At 49.0% G+C, this 21,078-nt stretch overlaps 1 protein-coding gene across 4 annotated transcripts in view; it reads left to right on the top strand.

Moving 5' to 3' along the window:
• IFT122 (intraflagellar transport 122) overlaps positions 1–21,078 on the top strand; it is a 1,464,758-nt gene that overhangs the window by 815,379 nt on the left and 628,301 nt on the right. For all 4 annotated transcript variants that reach the window (XM_069643447.1, XM_069643448.1, XM_069643450.1 and 1 more), the window contains exon 17: positions 18,776–18,937. In XM_069643447.1, coding sequence (XP_069499548.1) covers positions 18,776–18,937 — 162 coding nt within the window. The remainder of the gene's footprint in view (positions 1–18,775; positions 18,938–21,078) is intronic.

Raw genomic sequence — 21,078 nt, 5'->3', positions numbered from 1 at the left:
GATCAACTTGCCGATCACCCTCCGCATTCTGGCCGGCAGGACAGCTGTTAGGATCTTGCTGTCTTGGTTCAGCATCGACAAGGGCCGATAGGAGCCGCAACCGTGTCCCGGCTTATTGGGCTTGGGGAGCGGTATTATAATCGCCTCCCTGAGCGATTCAGGCAGCCGCCCCACCTCGAACGCTTCATTAAGCATCTCCAGCATGGGCGGGAGCACCTCCTCTCCATACGCTTTATAAAATTCACTGGGGAACCCATCCGCCCCTGGGGCCTTGCAAGTGGGTAACTGCCTCACAATCTCTTTCAACTCTTCCAGAGTGATCGGAGCATCCAACTCCTCTCGCTCTTCATCACTTATCCTGGGCAGACCTATGTCTTCGAGTACTTCATCTATCTCCTCCCGGCTCCCCCCCTCACGATCCTCGTATAAAGCCTGATAATATTCCGCGAATGCCCCATTTACACCTTCTTGGGTATCCACCTCTTCACCCTTTTCAGTGATCACCGATCGGATCGGGGACCTCGGGGTCTCGCTCTTATAAAGCCAAGCTAGAAGCCTGCCCGTTTTGTCCCCCCCTGCATGTAGTCTCGCAATATACTTTCTGTAGTTTAGATTACAGAGCCTGTCCCAATGTTCCGCACACCTCTGCTGCAGGGTAGAGACCGCCTCAGTATCGATTCCACCCTCCTCCAACTCTCTTTCCAACTCAATCTCGGCCATATGCAGATCGGCCAGGACTCCCCCCATCAACCCCTTGGACTTCGCAATGGCGACCCCCCGCATTACAACCTTAAAGGCCTCCCATAAAGTACCATCCGACTTAACACTCCCTGTATTCACCTCAAAGTAAGCAGTTATCTCCTCCCTCATATCCTCTCGGAAGACTGGATCCTTGAGCGCTTCCGCCCTAAGGCGCCATGTTGGAATGCGCGCTCGTGGGGGGTAAAGCTGCCATCGCAAGACCAGGGGTGAGTGGTCCGAGAGGACTCTCGCCCTGTAGTCTATCTGGTCGCACTCCGCGACAACGTCCGGAGTGACAAAGAAGTAATCCAGCCTCGTGTGCAGTTGATGCGGGGCCGAATAATGCGAGTATTGCCTCACGCCAGGGTGACTCGCTCTCCAAACATCTACCAGGCCAAAGTCCGCCAGCAACGTCTGCAATACTCTAGCCGCCGGGCTGGGCTTGACTATCTTGTCGTCCGACCTATCCTCCCTAGGGTTCAGAACACAATTGAAGTCCCCGCCCCAAATCACCGTACCCCCCATCCCATCGCTAAGTCTCGTGCACAGCGTCCTAAAGTATGTCGCCGTGTCCTGGTTGGGAGCATAAGTGTTTATAATACACACTACTTTGTTCTCCACAAGCCCCCTTACCATGACCAGCCTCCCATCAGACTCCACAACCTCACCAAGCAGCTTAAACGGGACATGTGGTGCCACCCAAACCAGCACTCCTCTAGCATAGGCAGAATATGTAGATCCCACTACTGTCCCCTTCCACTTCCTTCCCACTAGTTCCAATCTTTCCCGTGTCAGATGCGTCTCCTGTAACAAGGCCACATCTATCTTTTGCCTCTTCAGGTACAACATGACCTTGTTTCGCTTTAGGTAGCTGTTAAGCCCTCTAACGTTCCACGTTAGCATCCTAAGGTCCCCCATGGTCTATCAGTAGCTCCCACCTCCCTTCCAGGGATTCCCGCCTCCCCCCCACCTCGCAGACACCCATTCCCAGTTCCACCCCCAGGCTCATATAAAAACTAACACACCCCACACCCCTAACCCAACCAACTGCCCAGCTCCATCCCTGGATCTCAGGCATCCCCGTGTTCGGTTCTCTCTGGAAACCCAAGCAGAGAACCCGACGGGGTGTCACCCCACTAGCAGTGACTAACCTAAACTCAAACTGGGGTACAAAGAACGGCCCCTGGAGGCTCCTCTCCCTCGCATTCGTATCCGTGCACGCGGACCATATTTCCAACACCTAACGCGTACACGTTCTCACAGACTATATTCCAGTCCCAATGTTCATAGCCCAACCGGGCCCGCAGCGTCACTTATCTCGTCCCGTTCCAGCAGCCGTCTGAACATTTGGCTCCTGAGGGCAGTTTTGCGCGTCCAGCCACTCCATGGCATCCTCCGGAGTGGCAAAAAACAGCATCTTGCCCTTAAAGAGAACCTTCAGTTTGGCCGGGTAGAGTAACATGTATTTATACCCAGCCTCCCGCAATCGCCTCTTAACCGCTCCAAAGTTCATGCGACTGCGCTGTACCTGCAGGGTATAATCGGGGTAAGCAGTTATGGTCGCCTCTCCTCGTCGTATAGTGCCCCCCTTGCGAAAGTATTCAAGGATCCTTTCCCGGTCCCGGTAATTGAGGATCTTGGCGATCACAGGCCTGGGCGGATTTCCCGGCGGTGGCCTCCTAGTCAAGGCCCTGTGCGCTCTCTCCACCGCAAACCCCTGCGACAGGGCGCCCCCCGTGATCTCCTGCAGCAACAAGTTTTCAATAAACTCCGTGGGACTTTGGCCCTCAGCCCCCTCCGGTAGGCCCACAATGCGGACGTTGTTTCTCCGGGCGCGTCCTTCCGCCTCCTCAGCCCTACTCTCCAAGTTACCCACACGTTGCACCAAGGCATGGAGATCACGCTTGTGCGCGGCGCAGTCCGCCGCGGTAGGGCCCATCTCCTTCTCCAAGGTCTCTGTGCGCTCTGCCAGGGCTCGCACGTCGTGCCTTAGGAGGTTCACGTCCTCCTGCACCGCCCCAACCTGTAGTTCCATCGCAGTTTTCAGTTCGGCCACTGCGAGCTGGAGCTTGGTCTCCCACATCGCTTTCAGGTCCGCGATCGCAGCGAGGACATCTTGGTTCGCACCCCCGACGGCCATTTCCTTGGCCTGAGCCTTCTCCTTGCTCCTGGCTCCGTCTGGGCCGGGCGGCGTCTTGGCGTATTCGTCGAGCGTGGGCTGTTTGTTCTTTGCTCTCAGGAGCTTGTTCGACATGTCTCCCGTCAGAAGGGCCACGCTCAGGTCCAGGGCAGGGAGGCACTGTGCCCACTCGCCCCAATTCCGTCTTGGGGATCCTTTGTTCTCCGGCTCACCCGACCATCTTCGCGACTGTTGTTGTCCACCGCTGTCCCAAGGTGGGCCGGGTTGCGCTGCACCCTTCGTAACGCCCCGAGGGCGAACGTGCGTTGTGGAAACCGCCACTGTGGTCCCGATCCCCCACTCCTTTGTCCCCTCGTCAAACGGCGGCGGCCATTTTCTCGTCCTTCGAGGTCTCGCCTCCAATTCCTCACCCGGCCTCTAATCACACTTCCTCAGTGCGGGCCCGGATAAAAATGTATCCACACGTGCAGCTGAACTTCATGTACGCAGTCCGCACCTTCTCAACCGAATCGCATCGGTCCTTGCACGGTTTTCAGTCGGATAATGTACGGATCTGCGGGAGCCCCCGTACAGACGCGTCTTTTCACATGGCTCCCAAGCCACGCCCCCCAAGCGCTCGTCTTTTATTTATCTATATATTTATTAGCATTTATAGAGCGCACAGCAGCCCTTAGGCATCGTGGCGCTGTTACAAAGTACAGACTTGCTGGTTACAAAGAATGTGGAGAGTATATTGGTTACATGCCACAGCTTAGCTTAGTGGTTACAGGGTAGCTTTACTTGTGGTTACAGGACATATTATATATGGTGGTTACAATGGTTACAGATGATATTAGTTACATGTTTAGCTAACATTGGAAACAATAGATGTTGATAGCATGCATGGCTAGTGGTTAATAGAACAGCAGAGAGGAATATTTATAGATTTAGCTATGAGTGCGAAGCAGGGTTAGTTGAACAGAGTAGTTTTGAGTGTTTTGCGAAAGATGAGGAGGGATGTTTCTTCTCTAAGCTCGCTAGAGAGAGCATTCCATAGTTTGGGAGCTTTGTGGGGGAAACCTAGACCTCCGGCGTTAGCTCTTTTGATGAGCGTGACTTACAGTTGGTTTGCATGTTGACTTCTTTTGGGGCGGGTAGAGCTGACTCTGTTGAAACTCGGATAAGGGAATGGATGACATAGCTTCTGTTCAATTCCAAATACGTCAGTCAAATCAACCAGTAATTCCTTCAAGCAAATGCAGGTTCATCAGTTAAATCAACCAGTAGTTCCTTCAGCCAAATGCAGATATAGCTACAGAAAAGATGTATTAATGTCCAAGTGATACAGCAAAATCAGAGACTTTCCATAGATGCTCCCTGGTGTAGAGACCATGGTATCTTTAGTTAGTTAAAAGGGTCTTGGCATGTGTCCATACCCTAAAAAAAGCAAGCTGTACTGAGATAGTGTTGGAGTTGAGATAATAGTCCCAAAAAGAATCTGCAGTAATAGCCTCTTACCTGTTTACCAGTCTGCCAAGCATACACATGTACAGCGGCCCTAGATTAAGATATTGGGTGAGGATGTGTCTGGCTGACTCCATGAGTCCTGATCGACCACATACGCGGCAGGTCCTATATTCTAGGGTAACCCCTAAGCAGGGGCCCTAAGCAGGGGCCCGTAACTGCTAGTACTGCTAGTACTGGGAGTTGATTTATACGCAACCTTAGAATGAAATGCCTTACTTCGGGCCAGGCATAACAATAGATAAGGTTGGGTGTTCTGATTTCTATGTACAATGTGAAACACTGCCTCATACTGTTTTAGCCTAGACAGATGGGTATAATTCCCACACCAATCCCATCTGTTCAATTTGTGTTCAAAAGATTTTTTCAAGTGGACAAACGGCATGTCTCTCTTTTTAGCAAAAGGACAGTCAATCTCAGAGAAGAGGGTTTCATTCAAGTTTTTGAAGTTAAACCCTCATTGGACCCTCTCAGAGTCATAATTGCATCCAGCCATGGCGAATAATTTGCAGATGGGGCTGCACACGCTTTTAGATAGATCCCCGGGCACGCAGGGCCATACCCCTCAATGAGGTAAAGCCTAGTTCCAATCGGAGATATTCCATAGGGCATGAAGGGCCCAGACCCAGTACTGTACGCCACTAGTGGCCCTCGAGTTTGTTTAGCCAATTCAGGTCCTATGTAGCTAATGCCTCTAAGCCATAGAGGATGGCCTGGACAAAGCATTGCTGATATAACTTTACAATACCAGCCATGCTATAACCTGCGGTTCCCCTGGCAAACATGCAAGCTTGGAGGGTAAGTCATTTGGTTCGTCTCTTTTTATGGTAGATTATCGAATCATAATAAGGCTGAGCATCAAATTCCAAGCCTAAGTATGGGTAGGACTTTAAGAAGACTGGAACTGTGGTTATGGGTCTGTAATTAGTGGGTATAGTGGGGTCCAGAGAGGGTTTTTTCAGGAGAGGAGTAACCCAGGCTTCTTTGATACTGGTGGGGACCGAGTTGGCAGTGAAGGAAGCATTTATGAATTTGGTAATGATGGGGGCTAGGGTGGGGGCACAGAGCTTGACTAGGTGCGCAGCGAAGCTGTGTCCTTTGCAGTTGGAGAGTCTCAATGTGGAGATGGTGTTAAGGACCTGGTCTTGGGAGACGGTGGTGAAGTTGAAGTGGGTGGCTGTTGTCATCGCTGGCGATAGTAGCGAAGGAATGCAGGCTTTTACTGGCCAATAGTTTTCTTTTAGCTAGTATTTTTTCTTGTACAAATTTTGGAGGCTAGTGCATTCTGGAAGGTAGTGCACTAGGCTTTACTAGAGTTAATGGGGGTGACATAGGGGATGGGTGCTTCCAGCTCTCTAATAATAGTAAATAGCACTTTACTATTGGAGGCTGCATTGTTTATGCGCATGTTCAAGAAATTTGCTTTTTGGGATATAACTGCTGATTTGTATTTTTGTTAGCAGCTTGGAGATCATTTATAGTCAGCAGTTTTTTAGATAGATGTTCTAGGGCTCTTTTATTTCGTCGAAGGACAATGAGTTCTACATTGAACCAGAAATTACTTTGTTTGGTGCTGTGGGGGATTTTAGATTTTAGATTTACGTGGGGCTACGTCATCGATGGTTGATTTCAGACAGGTATGGTAGATCAGGGAGATGCTATCTGAGTTTTGGTTAGTAATAGTGTGTGTCTCAAGTGCATTGAACAAAACAGGGACAAGATTTTCTACTGTGAGTTTTTGGGTGTTTCTCACCATAATGGGGCTGGGCGAAGGAAGGGGTGCATCCTGAGTATTTGGTGTCAATATGTTGAAGCAGATTAAGTGGTGATCCAACCGTGTAATTTCGGATATACCTTCTAGAGATAGGTTAACATTTAATGTTAGGATCCAGTCAAGAATTCTGCCTTTAAAGTGGGTATGGGCATTAACAATTTGAGTAAACTGCATTTCTTATAGGGCCGTGTGGAAAGCAGTGCCTTTGGCTTTGTGGTCCAGAGGGTCCAAAGTTGATTTACGGCTGTAATTCCACTGGACGGAATTGCTGTGACCGCTGATGATGTGCACGTGCTCCCGTCACCTTGAATGTGGTGGTAATTTTGCGTTAACGGTATTTCCATCTGGTGGAATTACTGCCCCATCACCGCCCACCACCTAATGAGACCTTCAAGACTATCTTCCGCAGTGCTGTGGCTATTGAAGTAAAGGATTTCTAACATGGTCTAATCAAAATTTGAGGCCTGTCTTTTTTACACGACACAACCATTCTCTTTGCCACAACCATGAACTAGGCAATGTGGTTTGGCTGATCGATAGGTGGGTATCTGGAGACCTGGGAATAGTCAGATATATTTGTAGTGGAAAAGAAAACCGTGAAATTGTTCAAAGTTGGAAACCGTGCACAACGAAAATTCCAAATCCTGCGTTCCTCCTACCCACAACCCCCAGTCCCTGCCTACCTTGCTTATTGCCACTTACCTTCTCTACTCTCCAGTCCTTCCGTTGCTCCTTCCCCCTGCGATATATGTATCCAACCCCTATAATGGGTAGCGACTGCTATCGCAGGGTCCTTTTCGTTTAAAAAATAAAATGTTATTGATCCTCGCCGCACTTCATCCTTAGGAAGCGGGCGACACACCCGCAGCCCCCGAATCCCACTATAACTAACATGGGAAATGGGGGGACACCCCCACAGCCCCTGTTCGATATAATGGGATTCAGGGGGGTTTTCCATTCCTTTTTCGTGCATTCAGCATTTTTTTTCTGACATTGTCGGCCACTTCGAGAATAGCCCTGGCACTTTATAGAAGAACCATAACAAAACTTCCTCACTAACAGATTTGTCCTAATGGTAGTTTAAAAGGGGGAGGGGGGTTATGTAACGAATAACAGGCTGGAGGCTAGGGTCTGGACCAGGGGTGACCCATGGGGCTGGCTACCACCACTTGCGAGGAGGAAGTCCAAGAAGAGAACAATGCCGAGGGTGGGAGCACCAATACAAAGTAGAATGATGAAGGTGGTATAGAAAGCGTATGGGGGAGGAGGTTAATGAAAAGAATGAAATGGAAGAGATATGAGTTTAGGAGGTAGTAAAAAGGCAGAAGAAAGAGAGGGGTAGTGAAAGTATGGCTGAGTGTCAAGAAGCAGTAATTAAGAGATAGAGCCATTGAGGGGAGGATGAAAGATAGGAGCAGAGAAAGAGAGGAGGAAGATTGGGTGGAGGGGAGAGTAGATGGGAGTGAGAGTGAATGCCTAAAATCCTGAGCATAATAGGGAAACTGGGGAGAGCCACCAGGTTACAGTTGCAGGACTGGAAGAATAACCAATGGAGCCAATTCACCACTGTTAAGGGTGGGGGAAAGGAGGAACACCGGCTTTCAACTCCAGAGAAGAAAGGGTCTGATGGCAGACCCAGTCTAGACGATACTAGGCACCTGAGATTGTGATACCTGGTACAAGTCCAGGTGGACTGATCTGACAATAGAAAGACTTGAAAAATTGTCAAGAAAGGTGTGTGGGCCACTTAAAACCCCAGAGACTGTGAGTGAATGTTTTTCTGCCAAGAATGCAGATCTATTTTTGGGTAAGAGGGAAAAACTTGAGACTATGGTCCAAAGAAGAGCCTGATCTAGTGTACTTAAAGTAAGAATCCCATGAAGTGGGCTAAAATAAGCACAATATCTTAGTTATTATTCCTAATAAAACATGTTAATCTTACACCTTGGCTTTGCGTTGTCTGTTGATTCGTTGGCCATGACCTCTCCCTCTGAAGCTCCATGTGCTTCCTCCCAGTTCCGCTCCTTCCTTCCTCCAGTGAGATGCTCTCCCACCATCAAAGCAACCATCAATGGAGTTGTTCAAGTGCCAACTCTAATGCCACTTGCAATCCAATAAAGGAATGTCTCCTACTGACTGACCCCATCCTGCCTCTCCCGAGAATGTCACAGATAATTAATATATATATTGTCCTGTATAGATTATAGCAATAGACCCTTTATGTATTTTCCATTTAGGTCTGTTGCCTATTCGCTGTCCCCGGTACATGTCTCATTTTACTTTCCCTCTAGCATGCAGTGAACTCTCTGCCCATAAAAATACACATAGTAGCATTTCGTTATAAAAATATCTCTGGAAAAGAATACTAAAAATGAAAATGTACAAATAACTGGTTGTTGGCAAGAGGAAATGGGTTCAGGTTTGGGCATATGAAAGACTATACGAAGTGGAGCATTTTTACTTTTTGGAGATTCATCAAGTTGGTACTCAGGAAGCCACATTCCTGAGGCATTGGCATATTCCAATTTGGATTAATAAGTGAGCCATCTAAGGTGACATTGCTGCTCTGGAGATTGGTTTACACTATAAAAAATAAACAATATAATTAATAGCAACTTATCCAATTTGGCTTTTGAGTTCTAAATCGGCTTGTCAAATAAAGCTGAGATTTAAATAAAAATCTTTAAAAAATCTTTTTGGCATATGTAAAGGGAAGGCCCAATAAAAATGGTGAGGAGGAAAATTGGGTGAAATTCTGAGGTTTTTGTTTGGGGCCTAGCAACATTACTTCAAACTTGCTAGTGTTCAAGTGGAGTCCATTCTTCAAAGTCCAATACTCAACTTCGTCTATACAGCAGATGATGTTTGTAAAGTCTGTATAAATGCCATCAACTTTAAAGCATTGATATGTATGACTTGTGAAAGTTTCTGAATTGAACGTACACAAACAGTAAGAACTTAAAAACATCAGTAAGTCAGTAATTGGAACTTAAGTTGGGTAATGGAAGATGGACCAGATATTACTGATGAATCACATTGCACAAAACAGAACAGTGAACAATGATAATAGCATAGAAATTAAACATGTACAGATAGGGGGGCGTGGCTAACCGCCGAATGATGTGCATGTGAGCCCGCAGAGCTCTCGTGCTGCCGAAAGAATCCGGGCAAAATCCTGCATGTAAAACCTCCGCCCGACGCAGTCTAGTCTGAAGGGGATAGAAGCTGGGGGGTTGGAGACGGGGATGTCTCACCCTGAAGCGTGAATGAGGTGAGACGCATTCAGCACAGCTGTCCGAAATTTCGCGGCCCTCGGCGGGAAGGAGCATCCAAGATGGCCCCTGCAATGGAGTCAGGAGGACGGCCGTGGTCTGCCTAGGTTGGAGGTGACGGGAGCGGCTCCAGCGGTGAAGGCGAGCCAGGATTAGCTGTTTTTGACGTGGCGGCGAGCGGCGCTGCATTGATTCCCCCTCCTGGCGGGAGCAGCGATGCGGTAATAGAGAAGAGGACCCGTCTGGAAGTGGAGAGGCGACGGAGCCCGGCTCTTTCCCCAGGGTGGAGGCGATCGGCCCCTGGGGGCTGGGGAGGCCGGCGACCAGTGAGCGGGACGGGAAAAAGGAGCGGGTACCGGGGCGAGCTGAGCGTGAGTTGAAGAGGTGCCCCTGGAGGCAGTCCCGACGGACGGTGTGCTGGGGCCAGCTGCCTCGGGAAGCGGTGAGATCCCGCAGGGCCGCGGAGGAGAGCCGGGGAGGAGGGCCGCCTGGCAGCTGTGTGCCAACAAAGTCCTGCCTTCTCCCGGAGTGGAGGCGGTCGGCCCTTGGGGGGCTGTAGAGGCGGCGGGAGAAGTGCTCCTGAAGCTGGGGCTCACAGTCCGGAAAGCCCAGAAGACCCGGAGGCAGTGCAGGGACCGGGAGCAGTGGTCCCGATGGCAGAGTGATAGGGGGCGCACCTGGTTATTTCTCTTATTGTGGGGGGTCCCCGCTACAAGGGGGAGAGGAGGAGCGCCCCCCCAGAGTCAGGCGGGTGCCAGAGGGAGCGACCCCTAGAGACTGAGGCGGGGGACAATTGGAGGTGAGAAGGAGGGGCGGGAAAGCTCCCCCAACCAGCTTGGAGGAGAGTACAGGCCCCACTGAATGCTTGAAGGGGTCGGCGCCGGGGACTGTGGTGGTGATCCATACAGGAGCAGCAAGTGGTGACTGTGGCCTTTGAAGTCAGTGGACCTGGTGAGCAGAGGGAAGGCGAGTGGACACCGGGCCGTTGAGGAAGGAATAGACCTGGTGAAGGGCCCACTGGGATCTGCAGCAGTGGGCTGGGACACTGGTGGGGAACCACTCATAATAAGGGAGTGCCTCAATGAAGGATACAGGCGAGGGAAGCAGCGCTAACTACTGGGGCACCACTGGACTGCGAAGTGGTAGATTTGGCATCCAGGGGACCGAGCTACAAAGGCCTTCCTTACAATGGGTAAAAGCCAGCAACGCATTGAGAAGTATACAGAGGCAAAGGATAAAACGCACAGACAAGAGGAACCGGATCGACATGTGGGGGGAGAACCCGCGGGGGAGGGGGCAGTTCTGTGACCCTGGACTCGCTGATGGAGGCGATACAGGTCTCCAGAGACGCCCTCCGGGAGAGTATTAAGGAGGTGGGGGTGGATGTCTCCTTTGTGAGAGCGGACCGCCGCAAAGTATGTGAGAGGGTAACAGAAGTTGAGCAGCGAGTCAGTACGGTGGAGGATGATGTTCGGAAGTTGCAGAACCAGGTGGCGGGCCTGGTGGGGGCGACCTGGGTACTGGAAATGAGAGCGGAGGATGCGGAGGGTTGCTCTAGGCGCTGTAATATCTGCTTCGTAGGTGTCCCGGAGAGGGAGGAGGGGCCTAGTGCAGAGCTCTACGTGGAAAATCTGATACTGAATGTGTTAGGGATTAAGGGCCTCTCCAATCTCTTCACGGTGGAGAGGGCTCACAGGGTGCCGGGACGGCCTCCTCCTCCGGGTGCCCCACCAAGAGTGATGGTGGCAAAAATCATGAATTTTAGGGATCGGGATGCGATTCTACAGGAGGCTCGTAGGGCGGGCTTCTATGAAATTGGAGGGGCAAGGCTGAGAATTTTTCCAGATTTCACATTGGAGGTGCAGCGTCAGAGGAGGTCATTCGATGCAGTGAGAAGCCGCCTACGGGAACTTAATTTGAAGTACATGATGATTTTTCCAGCAAAATTGAAGGTGTTGTCGGAGGGAAAGTCATGGTTTTTCACTTCCCCTAGGGAGGTGTGGGACTGGCTGGACACAAGAGGGCAGAAGGTGGGGGTCCATCCGGGGGAGCTGGAGGGGAAGGGAGGCCGTGGGGCGGAGGAGAATGGGCAGGGGTGAGGGTGAATGAGTTAGGGATGGAGCATTAGAACGTGGGACAGCTGGGGAGTTCAGGGTGGATAGAAGCTGGTGTTTAGTGTCGAAGAGGCGGCATGGGGGAAAGTAGTGGAGCCCCTAATCTATAAGACGCCACTGTTTACTAGCCCTATGGATGGGGAGGTAGGAGGGCTGAGTAGATCAGGGGGTCTATGGCTACGGGAAAGGGTAGGGGGGAGGGTGGGAGTTGGGGGAGGTAGGGGCACTCAGGGTAGGGGGGAGTGGGGGAGGTTAGAAGGGACGGTGGGAAGGGGTGAGGGGAAACGCACCAAGTTGGGGGTGGGTGCGAGGGAGGGAGGGGTGAAGTGTCCGGAGAGGGGTCAGGGCTCGACTCAGCAGGGAAAGAGCGGTGGGGGGAGTATGAGGGTGATGTTGGATGTCGGGGGTGGGATTGGGGAGAAGCGGGAGGGGGTTACTTGAACAGGGAAACGGCGGGGATATGGCTAAGAGAGAAGGGTTGAAAATTGGGACTTGGAATGTTCGGGGATTAGGGAGTTATCAGAAGAGGCGGAGGGTGGGGGAGTTTCTGAAACGACAGGGGATACAGGTGGCCTTGATACAGGAGACGCACGCGGGTACAGAGATGTTGGGGAAACTGAGGAAATTATGGGGGGGCAGATAGTGGGTACGACGTACTCCACCCAGGCTCGAGGGGTGCTTATCTGGTGGCGAGGGGGGTCCCGCTGGAAATGGAAGTGGTGACGAAGGATGAGGTGGGTAGAGCGGTGTTGGCACGGAGCTTGTGGGAAGGTAGAATAATCTGTCCGGTCAACTCGTATGCGCCAAATGTGGACGATAAGGAGTATTTCCCCTCGGTACTGCGTATGATTGGGGAGTATAGGGGAGAGATGATAATATGGGGAGGGGATTTCAATTGTTAGTTGGGTGACCGGTTGGATACATCGGGAAGTAGGGGGGTCCCTAAAAGATATGACGGGGTCCCTTCGAGAGATAATGCAGGAATTAGATTTGGTGGAGGTGTGGAGGGAGAAGCACGGGGAGGAGAGGGGTTTTTCCTACTACTCGGGGGGTGCATGGCTCGTATTCACACCTGGACTATGTGATAACGGGAAGGGAACATTGCCAGTTCTTTGGAGAGGCGACATACTTGGGTCGCACTTTATCAGACCACTCCCCTTTGGTAGTAACGCTGTGTGGAGCCAGTGAGGACTGTCAGCGGCGGTTATGGCGTTTACAGAGGGAGGCTCTGCGGGATAGGGCATTTGTGGAGGAACTCAGGGAAGGGATTAGATCGTATTTTGAACTAAACTAAGGCTCGGTGGCATCTAGGGGAGTGCTCTGGAATGCCTTTAAGGCGACAATGCGGGGGAAGTGCCTCTCTATGACGGTAGGAATGCGTAAAAGGCTTTCTGATACGCTACAGTGGACAGAGGCTCAGGTGGCGGAGTTGGATAGGAAGGCGGCAGAGGGGGGGGAGGTGTTGGCGCAGAAGCTGGTGTCCTATCAGGAGACTCTGGCGTAGCTGTCACATTTCGATTCCGGCAGGCGTGATGCTCGGTTGCACGGGGAGGGGGACAGAGCAGGTAAATTGTTGGCGTGGGTGATTGACAAGGAAAACCCTTGCCGGGTAATAACTCAGTTAAGGTCGAATACGGGGGAGGTAGTGGGAACTCAGAAAGAGATTAATAATATTTTTGCAGCATTCTATAGGGAATTGTACACAAGCGAAGGTGGGTATGTAGATGAGGAGGTGGAGGACCTTCTAGACTCGCTGCAGTTGCCAAAACTGGGGGATGATGGGCAGGAGGAATTGGAAGCCCCGATAGGGGAGGGGGACATCCGTTGGGCGATCCGTACGATGAGGAAGGGCACTGCGCCAGGTAGCGATGGGCTCCCAGTGGAGTTTTATTCTACGTTTGCCGACTTACTGGCACCGCAACTGCAGTTGGTCTATGAGGAGGCTTTCCAGAAGGGCTGCCTCCCGGAGTCGATGAGAGAAGCGGTGATAACAGTAATTTTGAAGGAGGGAAAAGACCCGAGAGACTGTGCAGCGTATTGGCCCATTTCCTTATTGACTGTAGATGGGAACATTCTGGGGAAAATTCTGGCGGCTAGGTTGGCGGTGGTGGCGCCGGACTTGGTCCATCCGGACAAATGTGGGTTTATTGGGGGCAGGAGCACGTCGGGCAATATTTCATGACTGCATCACATGATGGACTCCGTAAAATTGCGATGAAGGGCGATGGCGATAGCTTCGTTTGACGCCATGAAGGCGTTCGATTGTTTGGAGTGGAAGTGGCTGTTTCGGGTGCTGCGGGAATTTGGGTTTGGGGATAAGATGCGTCGGTGGTTGGCTCTGCTGTACAAAAAGCTGATGGCAATGGCGAGGACCAATAACTGGATGTCTGAAAGATGGGAGTTGGAAAGGGGGACGAGGCAGGGGTGCGCAGCCTCCCCAATTTTGTTTGCCCTAGCCCTAGAACCGCTGGCGGCGTTTTTGCGGCAGGAGATGGGGGAAGCTGGAATTGAGGTGGGGGGACAAAAACATGTAGTGTCCCTTTATGCGGACGATCTGTTGTTATATGTGACGAATCCCACAATCTACCTCCCAGAGCTGCTAGAGATTTTACGAAACTTCAGAAGGATGTCGTGCTTCCGTATAAATCCGGGGAAGTCGGTCCTCTTCCCACTGGGGGACATGAAGGGGGCGGCCGGTGGAGGAGCTACCAGAGCTGGGGATAAAATGGGACCCAGAATCATTTCAGTATCTGGGGATACGGGTGTTCCATGAGATTACGGAAACGTTTGTACATAATACAGGGCGAGCACTATCCAGAATAGGAGACTCCATTCAGGTATGGAAAGTATTGCCCCTTTCGCTGATGGGTAGGGTGGCACTTTGTAAAATGGTGGTCCTCCCACGACTGCTTTACTTCTTTACCAATATCCCGTATGAGGCTAAGAAAATATTCTTTAAAATGCTGGATGTCAAGATTAGGGCGCTATTGTGGGGTGTTGGGAGCAGAAGGGTGTCTTTGGGGATTCTGCGAAGGACTAGGGAGGAGGCGGGCCTAGGTCTCCCTCATTACGAGCGATACTTTGTGGTGGCACAATTGCAATCGGTGCTAGCATGGAATCAACTGGGAGGGAAAACCCTCAAGGCATTGATAGGGAATTGGCCGCCTACTATTAGGCCGGTGGAGTTACTATGGCGCCCAGTAGGCGCGATAGGGAGGACTGTAGTGTTTGAAGCGGTGAGGGAGACGTGGAGGAAATACATTGGTGGTAGGGGGTGCAGGGGAGGTATGAAGGTGGTCTTCCGTGGGGTGTGGACCAATCGCTTTATCAGGTGATTGGGAGGATGGGAATACGGAGACTTAGAGAGAAGGGTGGGGGATTTCTTTGAGGGGGGAAGGATGCTTCTTGCGAGGAATGGTGCCAGAAGTTTGATTTGCCGCAGGGTCTTTTTTTTAACGTATGGTGCAGTGGTCCGGAGAATGGCGGAATTATGAGAGGGAATTCCTAGAGAGGCCCCTGTCCGGTGCTTCGAGTGCTTTTAGACCCGACGGGGGGGTAGGGCGCGTGTTGCACGGGTTTATAGGGCACTCCGGCAGGAGAAAGCAGAGGAGGTATTAAAGGTTAAGGAGAGGTGGGAGATGGATATGGGGCGCCCAATACCAGACGAAGAATGGGCGCAGGTCTGGCAACTGGTTCGAAAAACATCCAGAAATGCCCGATTTCAGTTGGTCCAATTTAATATCTTACATAGGGAATATGTGACCCTGGTGATGCTCAACGCTATGAGTAGGGAGCGCTCAGATGCATGTCCTTGGTGTGGATCAGCGCAGGCGGGATTTTGGCATATGGTGTGGGAGTGCGAGGTAATAGCTGAGTACTGGGAGTAGGTTCTTAAAGGAGTTAATGAGGGGCTGGGAACCAGTTAGGACTGCAACCCGGAAATGTGCTTGTGGGGTAAGTTGCCGGGGGAAAGAAGCACAGACTGTGGAATAAAATGGGCCGGTTCTTGCTGGTTTTAGCTAAGCGCCGTATGGCGATAGCGTGGTAATCCCCGCAGGGCCCGGCGGCAAGTCAGTGGCGGAAGGATGTGCGGAGATGGGGAGTGGCAGAGTTAACATTGTTACAGAAGGCAGACTCGGGGGCGGAGCGGACAGATGTAACGATTCATTGGGCCCAACTGTTAGAGGATTTATCGAGAGACAATGATCTGCGACCTCCGTAAAATACTGGAGGCAGGAAGGAATAACAGGGAGGTCAGAAGTGCAAAGAGAATACGGTAATGGGTGTTGTTGGTTGGACCACCTAGTTGGTATTTGCTCACGGACAAGGGAGAGTTGCGGGCTGGGGTCGCGACGGGGAGTGAGAATTAACAGACTGCTATGGGCACTGAAAGGGGGGAGGGTTTTGGGGGTGGGAGGGGATCGGGTAGTTGTTGATATCGTTCGATTGGACATTTGGCAGAGGTTCACTGGGAAAATTGTTGAGGGGTGGGGGAGAGTGGAGGGTAGGCGGTGTTCTGAGGTTGTTATAATAAAATGGCAATAAAGAGTGTTAAAAAAAAAAAACATGTACAGATACCAATTATACTCTAAGCTGGTCCATAAAGCGATCCGCGCAAGTATTAATTCAACAGGAAGTATAGAGGAGGGCAAGCGGCAGATAGATGTAAAGCCACACTTTACCTAGAGCTCAGGATTTCTACTGTCGATGTAACCTGCATAGAATGAATTAATTGTATTAAAAGTAAATGAAGGTTTTACCTTTCTTTCAAACAATACATAAAAATAAAGGCATGGTCTATATTAAATGTACAAAACACGTGAGTAGTGTACATAAGAGTAAAAACACAGGAAAAAGGGATTGAGGAAGCGTTATGCACAAATTTGACTAAATGCTTAAATTGTACAGGAATTAAATGGAGGCTCCTTGTTTTTTTTTTAGAAATGTGCATAATCTATTTTCATCCTAAACTGAAAAAGTATCTTTTTCCCAGAAATTGACATAGGATATTTAAGCTTGGGAATCTTTTTTTAAACAGCATATTTGCCTCTTACAAGGGGCCAAAATGAGGGCGATTGAAACAAGATGCTGGAATGAAGGGGGCAACGTTCAGGGCCTAGAAAGAGTGAGCAGGCTTTGAAACCACAGGGGACACAGAAGACAGCATTATGTCAGAAGATTGGGATGTATGCTGAGGGTGGAATGTGTCCCGTACTGAGTGGTGGAGTGCATAGGTAAGGCTTATTTGGGTGTCTCTGGGAGTCCACTAGGCCCCCGGGCTCCTCCTGATTCAAATTTCCCTCCTTCCCATCCATATATAAAGGACTAAGCCCATCACAGCTACCTGCAAAGCCTCCAAGGCCAGGTTCATCTTCCATGCGAAGATGGTGCAGGAGGTTCACAAGGGATCCTGCAGGGATTTTTTACCTGGTAGAAGAATCACCAACTGCAAAGTGGTTGCAGCAATGCTCGAGTTGCAAAAAGGTGGGCACCTGGAGCTGCTGTAATAGAGCATATTAAACAAGATCCTGCAGGGAGGATTCTGGTTCTAACATATCTACTGGTATGGGCAAGAGAAAAGCTAAAGTATTCTCAATATTATTTTCAGGGATCTGTTTTGACTAAGCATAAAGTGCTTATTCCACTTGTGTTGCAGAAGGTTCCCAGTTAAAACGTTAGCTGATCAGATGGTCGATAGATTTTAACATAATGTGTGCACACAAAGAATTTTATATACAGAATATATAAGAGCCAGATATGGGCATTGGGTGTCATTTTAATAGATAATACCTCATCCACTTTGGTGCGGGCATAAAATGTTGAGACAACAGGACGAGAACGCACATGAGAAACAGAGGAGACTAAACCCTCACAGGCATAGCTCGGTACGGTAACATCAATGCCCATATTGGCATTGAGCAAAGCCATTGCAATGGCATGGAGGCGCTAGGATATCTGAACTTCCCACTTTGTTCTAAAAAAAACAAATCCCAGACAGGGCGCTTTCACAGAATGGCAGCTTGTCAGGGAACAACGCATGCGCTTACAGCGTAACCTGGAAACAGGGTCATGTGGTCGCGGCAGTGGTGCAGGCTGAAAGGTAAAAAGGGGTTTTGGGAGCAAGAAAGTAATGGGTGGAAGGTTTTGAATTGATCTGAACCACTGACACTGTCTGGGCAACCTTCCACACCACTGATTTTTAGCCTGTTTGCACTTTTGCAAAAGGGGTCCAGCCGTATGCAAATCAGTCAGGTTCCTAGAAGTCAGAACAGCAAGAAGCATCTTCCAGTCAGTCCAAACCCCCAAAAGACAGCAACTTGACAAAGGGTGTTGACCATTTTATTATATTATTATTGGGACTGTGTGACGCTGCCATTTCTATGGTCAGAGACAAAGGAACCGGTAATTGGAGGAGGACTTGTACAATCCCTTAAATCTAAAAATGTTATATCATACAATTTGTTTACTTATTCTAGGCAGCCATTTACTTGTAAATAACTTAATTTCAGTATAAACTAGGAGGAAGTCTTGCCCAGTGATGCCGCGCCCTGATTTGTATCAGCTATTAAGGTTTGTGAATATTACTGAGAAGGTGAATCATGGTGCCCAGTTTTCTATTGCATTATTATTTTCTTTTTTCAAGTGGAAAGGAATGACTACATGCTTGACACAGTGGTGAAGAAAATTGTGCGTTTGCCAATTTTGTGTTAACCTTTTGAACTATACTCAGCATTAATTTCCCTGGAGGAATACCATTAACATGAAAGGTCTCCAGCGACTGGCGATAGCGCTCACAATTGCCTATTCCTAGTCATTGCCTCCATTGTGGTCCTTTTATTTTTTTCTGAAGTTGTACACCTAAAAAATACTTAACAAAGTTGGCTTTTTTGTTGCATTCTTTGGCCGTTCAATATGGTTGTTATGGTTAGTAGCAAAACAGTTCAGATTTGTAAGACATATGAAGGAAATACACTGCTACACTATTTTAGGACTCCATTAACACTGTTATGTCCTAGGCATAACATGAAATTCTAACATAGAAAATACCCCACCTTTTCTCAATGCTACTTGAAACTCTTCCTGTGCATCATTGCATTGTTATGCCGTCTTATTTGCGTTTTTATTTCAATAAATGTGTTGTAATTCAAATACATTTACTGAACGTTTTTTTTTCTATGCCTAGCACTTCTTCAGCAGTATTAAGAGATAAACAAATGTATTGTCATTGCAGGAGCGGAAGAAACGTGGCGACACCAACAATGACCTCTTTCTGGCTGACGTGTATGCATACCAGGGAAAGTTCCATGAGGCCGCCAAACTGTACAAGAAGAGTGGACATGAGAGCCGTGCACTAGACATGTATACAGATCTGCGCATGTTTGAGTATGCTAAGGTATTGTACCAGAGTCGAGTGTCACACAAAACAGGAGCAGAGGGAAAAAGATACTGAGATCTCAAGTGAGTAGGTTAACAGTGGTAGAAACATATAGCAGATAGTAGAGTTAGAAGGGAGGAGTTAAAAAAGAATTGGAGTGCGATGATCCTAACACAAATGGAAAGAGAACAAATGGGAGGCGAGGAGGGAAAGAGAGCAAGATAACCTGGAGTAGGAGGATGTGGGTACAGCGGATGATTGATACTCTTGAGAGATCTGCAGCCTAATAGAAATTGAATGTTACTATTATCAAAATAAAAACGCTCAGTTGGGGGCTATCATCCATCCAGTTTTAACTTAAATAGGGTACACTGGGGGCCAGTGTGAGCCACCCACTCCATGATACTACCCTTCTAAGAAATATTTCCATTTCCCTCGGCTTCCCAGGTGCATGCATACAAGTGGGTGATTTTGCACTCAGCTGCATTAAATATTATTTTAGCACCTATGTGACAACTGAGTTAATTAGCTTTTGCCTCATTTTCCTACTCCATCTGGACCTATGATCTTTGTTGCAGATCTTAACGTCATCGTCAAAAAGCAGTGCCTTTCTTTCCACTGCTCATGGAATTTTGTTGATAAAGATATTGTAACAAAGTAGTAGTGCTCATGTTTGTGGCATTTCACCCATCACAAAACAGTCTTCCCAAAGTAATAAAACGTACTTTGCCTGCTGCTGCGTAGCCATTTTGACTGATGTCACCAGGTATTGTCACATTTTCCCAAGTGGGTAGCCCTTTCCTATGAGGCTAGGGAGGTGAGGCTGCTACCCAACATTCCCCCTAGGGGTGGTTGGACCTCATATGGAAGGACTCCCATCCTGGGGATAAGGACATTCACCTGGGGAAAAGCCTCACTAAATCCCTGTCACATAACCCCCTAACCTCATGGTCACCCTTTTCTCCCACCATTAATAATGGAACCATGTGTTAGTTTAAAGCCATTACTGTGACAAATGTAAACATACTGGGATGAAGAAGAAGAGGAGAAGAATATGGAATAACCATATGCAAAGCCAGTCAAGTAGTGTAATGAAGTGGCTCACTGGGGGCATGAAGAGTGCCACAGAGTCTTTCCATGATGGTGTGCGACGTTATGCCAGGGTGGAGTCAATAGAATGAAGTAGAAAGCAAGGATTGTTCTTGAGATGGCATATGCACATTTAACATCAGGACATTTAGGTGCAGTACAGACACAAAGCTAGATTATACCACGGTACTACTTGCTGGGAGTAAATACAGGCATTAAAAACCTGTCATTACTTGTGCCCTGTGCCAAAAGACAGCTGTCCATGTAATACCACCAGCACCATTACAACCTCTTCCTATCATAGAGGTACTCTTTTCCAGAATTGGGATGGACATTATAGGGCCATTAGAGCCTTCAAAACTGGGAAATAAGTACATCCTGTAAATCCTAGATTGCGCTTCCTGGTATCTGGAAGTGTTTCCTTTAAAGAACAACATGTCACAATAAATTCTGAAACATTTGATTCTTTTCTTATCCCGGGTGGGGTTTCTGAACGAATCTCTTGCAGACCAAGGCAGTATGCTTATGTCCAAGTTAATGGCAGAAGTTAAACAAATCCTACAGATTAAGAGTTTACTCACTTCGGTATGCCACCCAGAAAGCTGGTTCGGTGGTACGTTTAACCAAACATTGAAAAAGGTTCTCAAGAAGTTGGTTGAAGCAGATGGATTTAACTGGGATACCTTGTACGTGATCCAATAGATGTTCTGGACATCCTCAGAGAAACTTGTGAAGAAAGAAAAGAGGCTGTTCTCCCCATGTCACAAACAGCATGATGCCTAAAAGAACATATGGCTATTGAACGAGATTTGGTACAGAAACATCTGGGACGTGCACAAGAAAACCAATAGGCTCAATATCATCAGAAAGCAGTACATAGATCATTCTCTGTCGGTCAAAAAGTGCTGTACTTTTGTCCACCTCTGAGCACAAGATGCTCTCCATATGAAATATTAGAAAGAACTGGTCCGTGCAATTTTAAGGTGGCTTAACCTGCCTGAAAGTCCAACATCCAGATCTATCATGTGAACCTCTGGAAGGGGTGGAAGGATGACCCAGTGGAAACCTCT

The sequence above is a fragment of the Ambystoma mexicanum genome, chromosome 2p, assembly GCF_040938575.1.
Source record: "Ambystoma mexicanum isolate Mex_15411 chromosome 2p, UKY_AmexF1_1, whole genome shotgun sequence".
Lineage (NCBI taxonomy): Eukaryota > Metazoa > Chordata > Amphibia > Caudata > Ambystomatidae > Ambystoma > Ambystoma mexicanum.
Note: the sequence above shows the minus strand (reverse complement) of the source record. Positions and strands in the feature narration are given on the sequence as shown.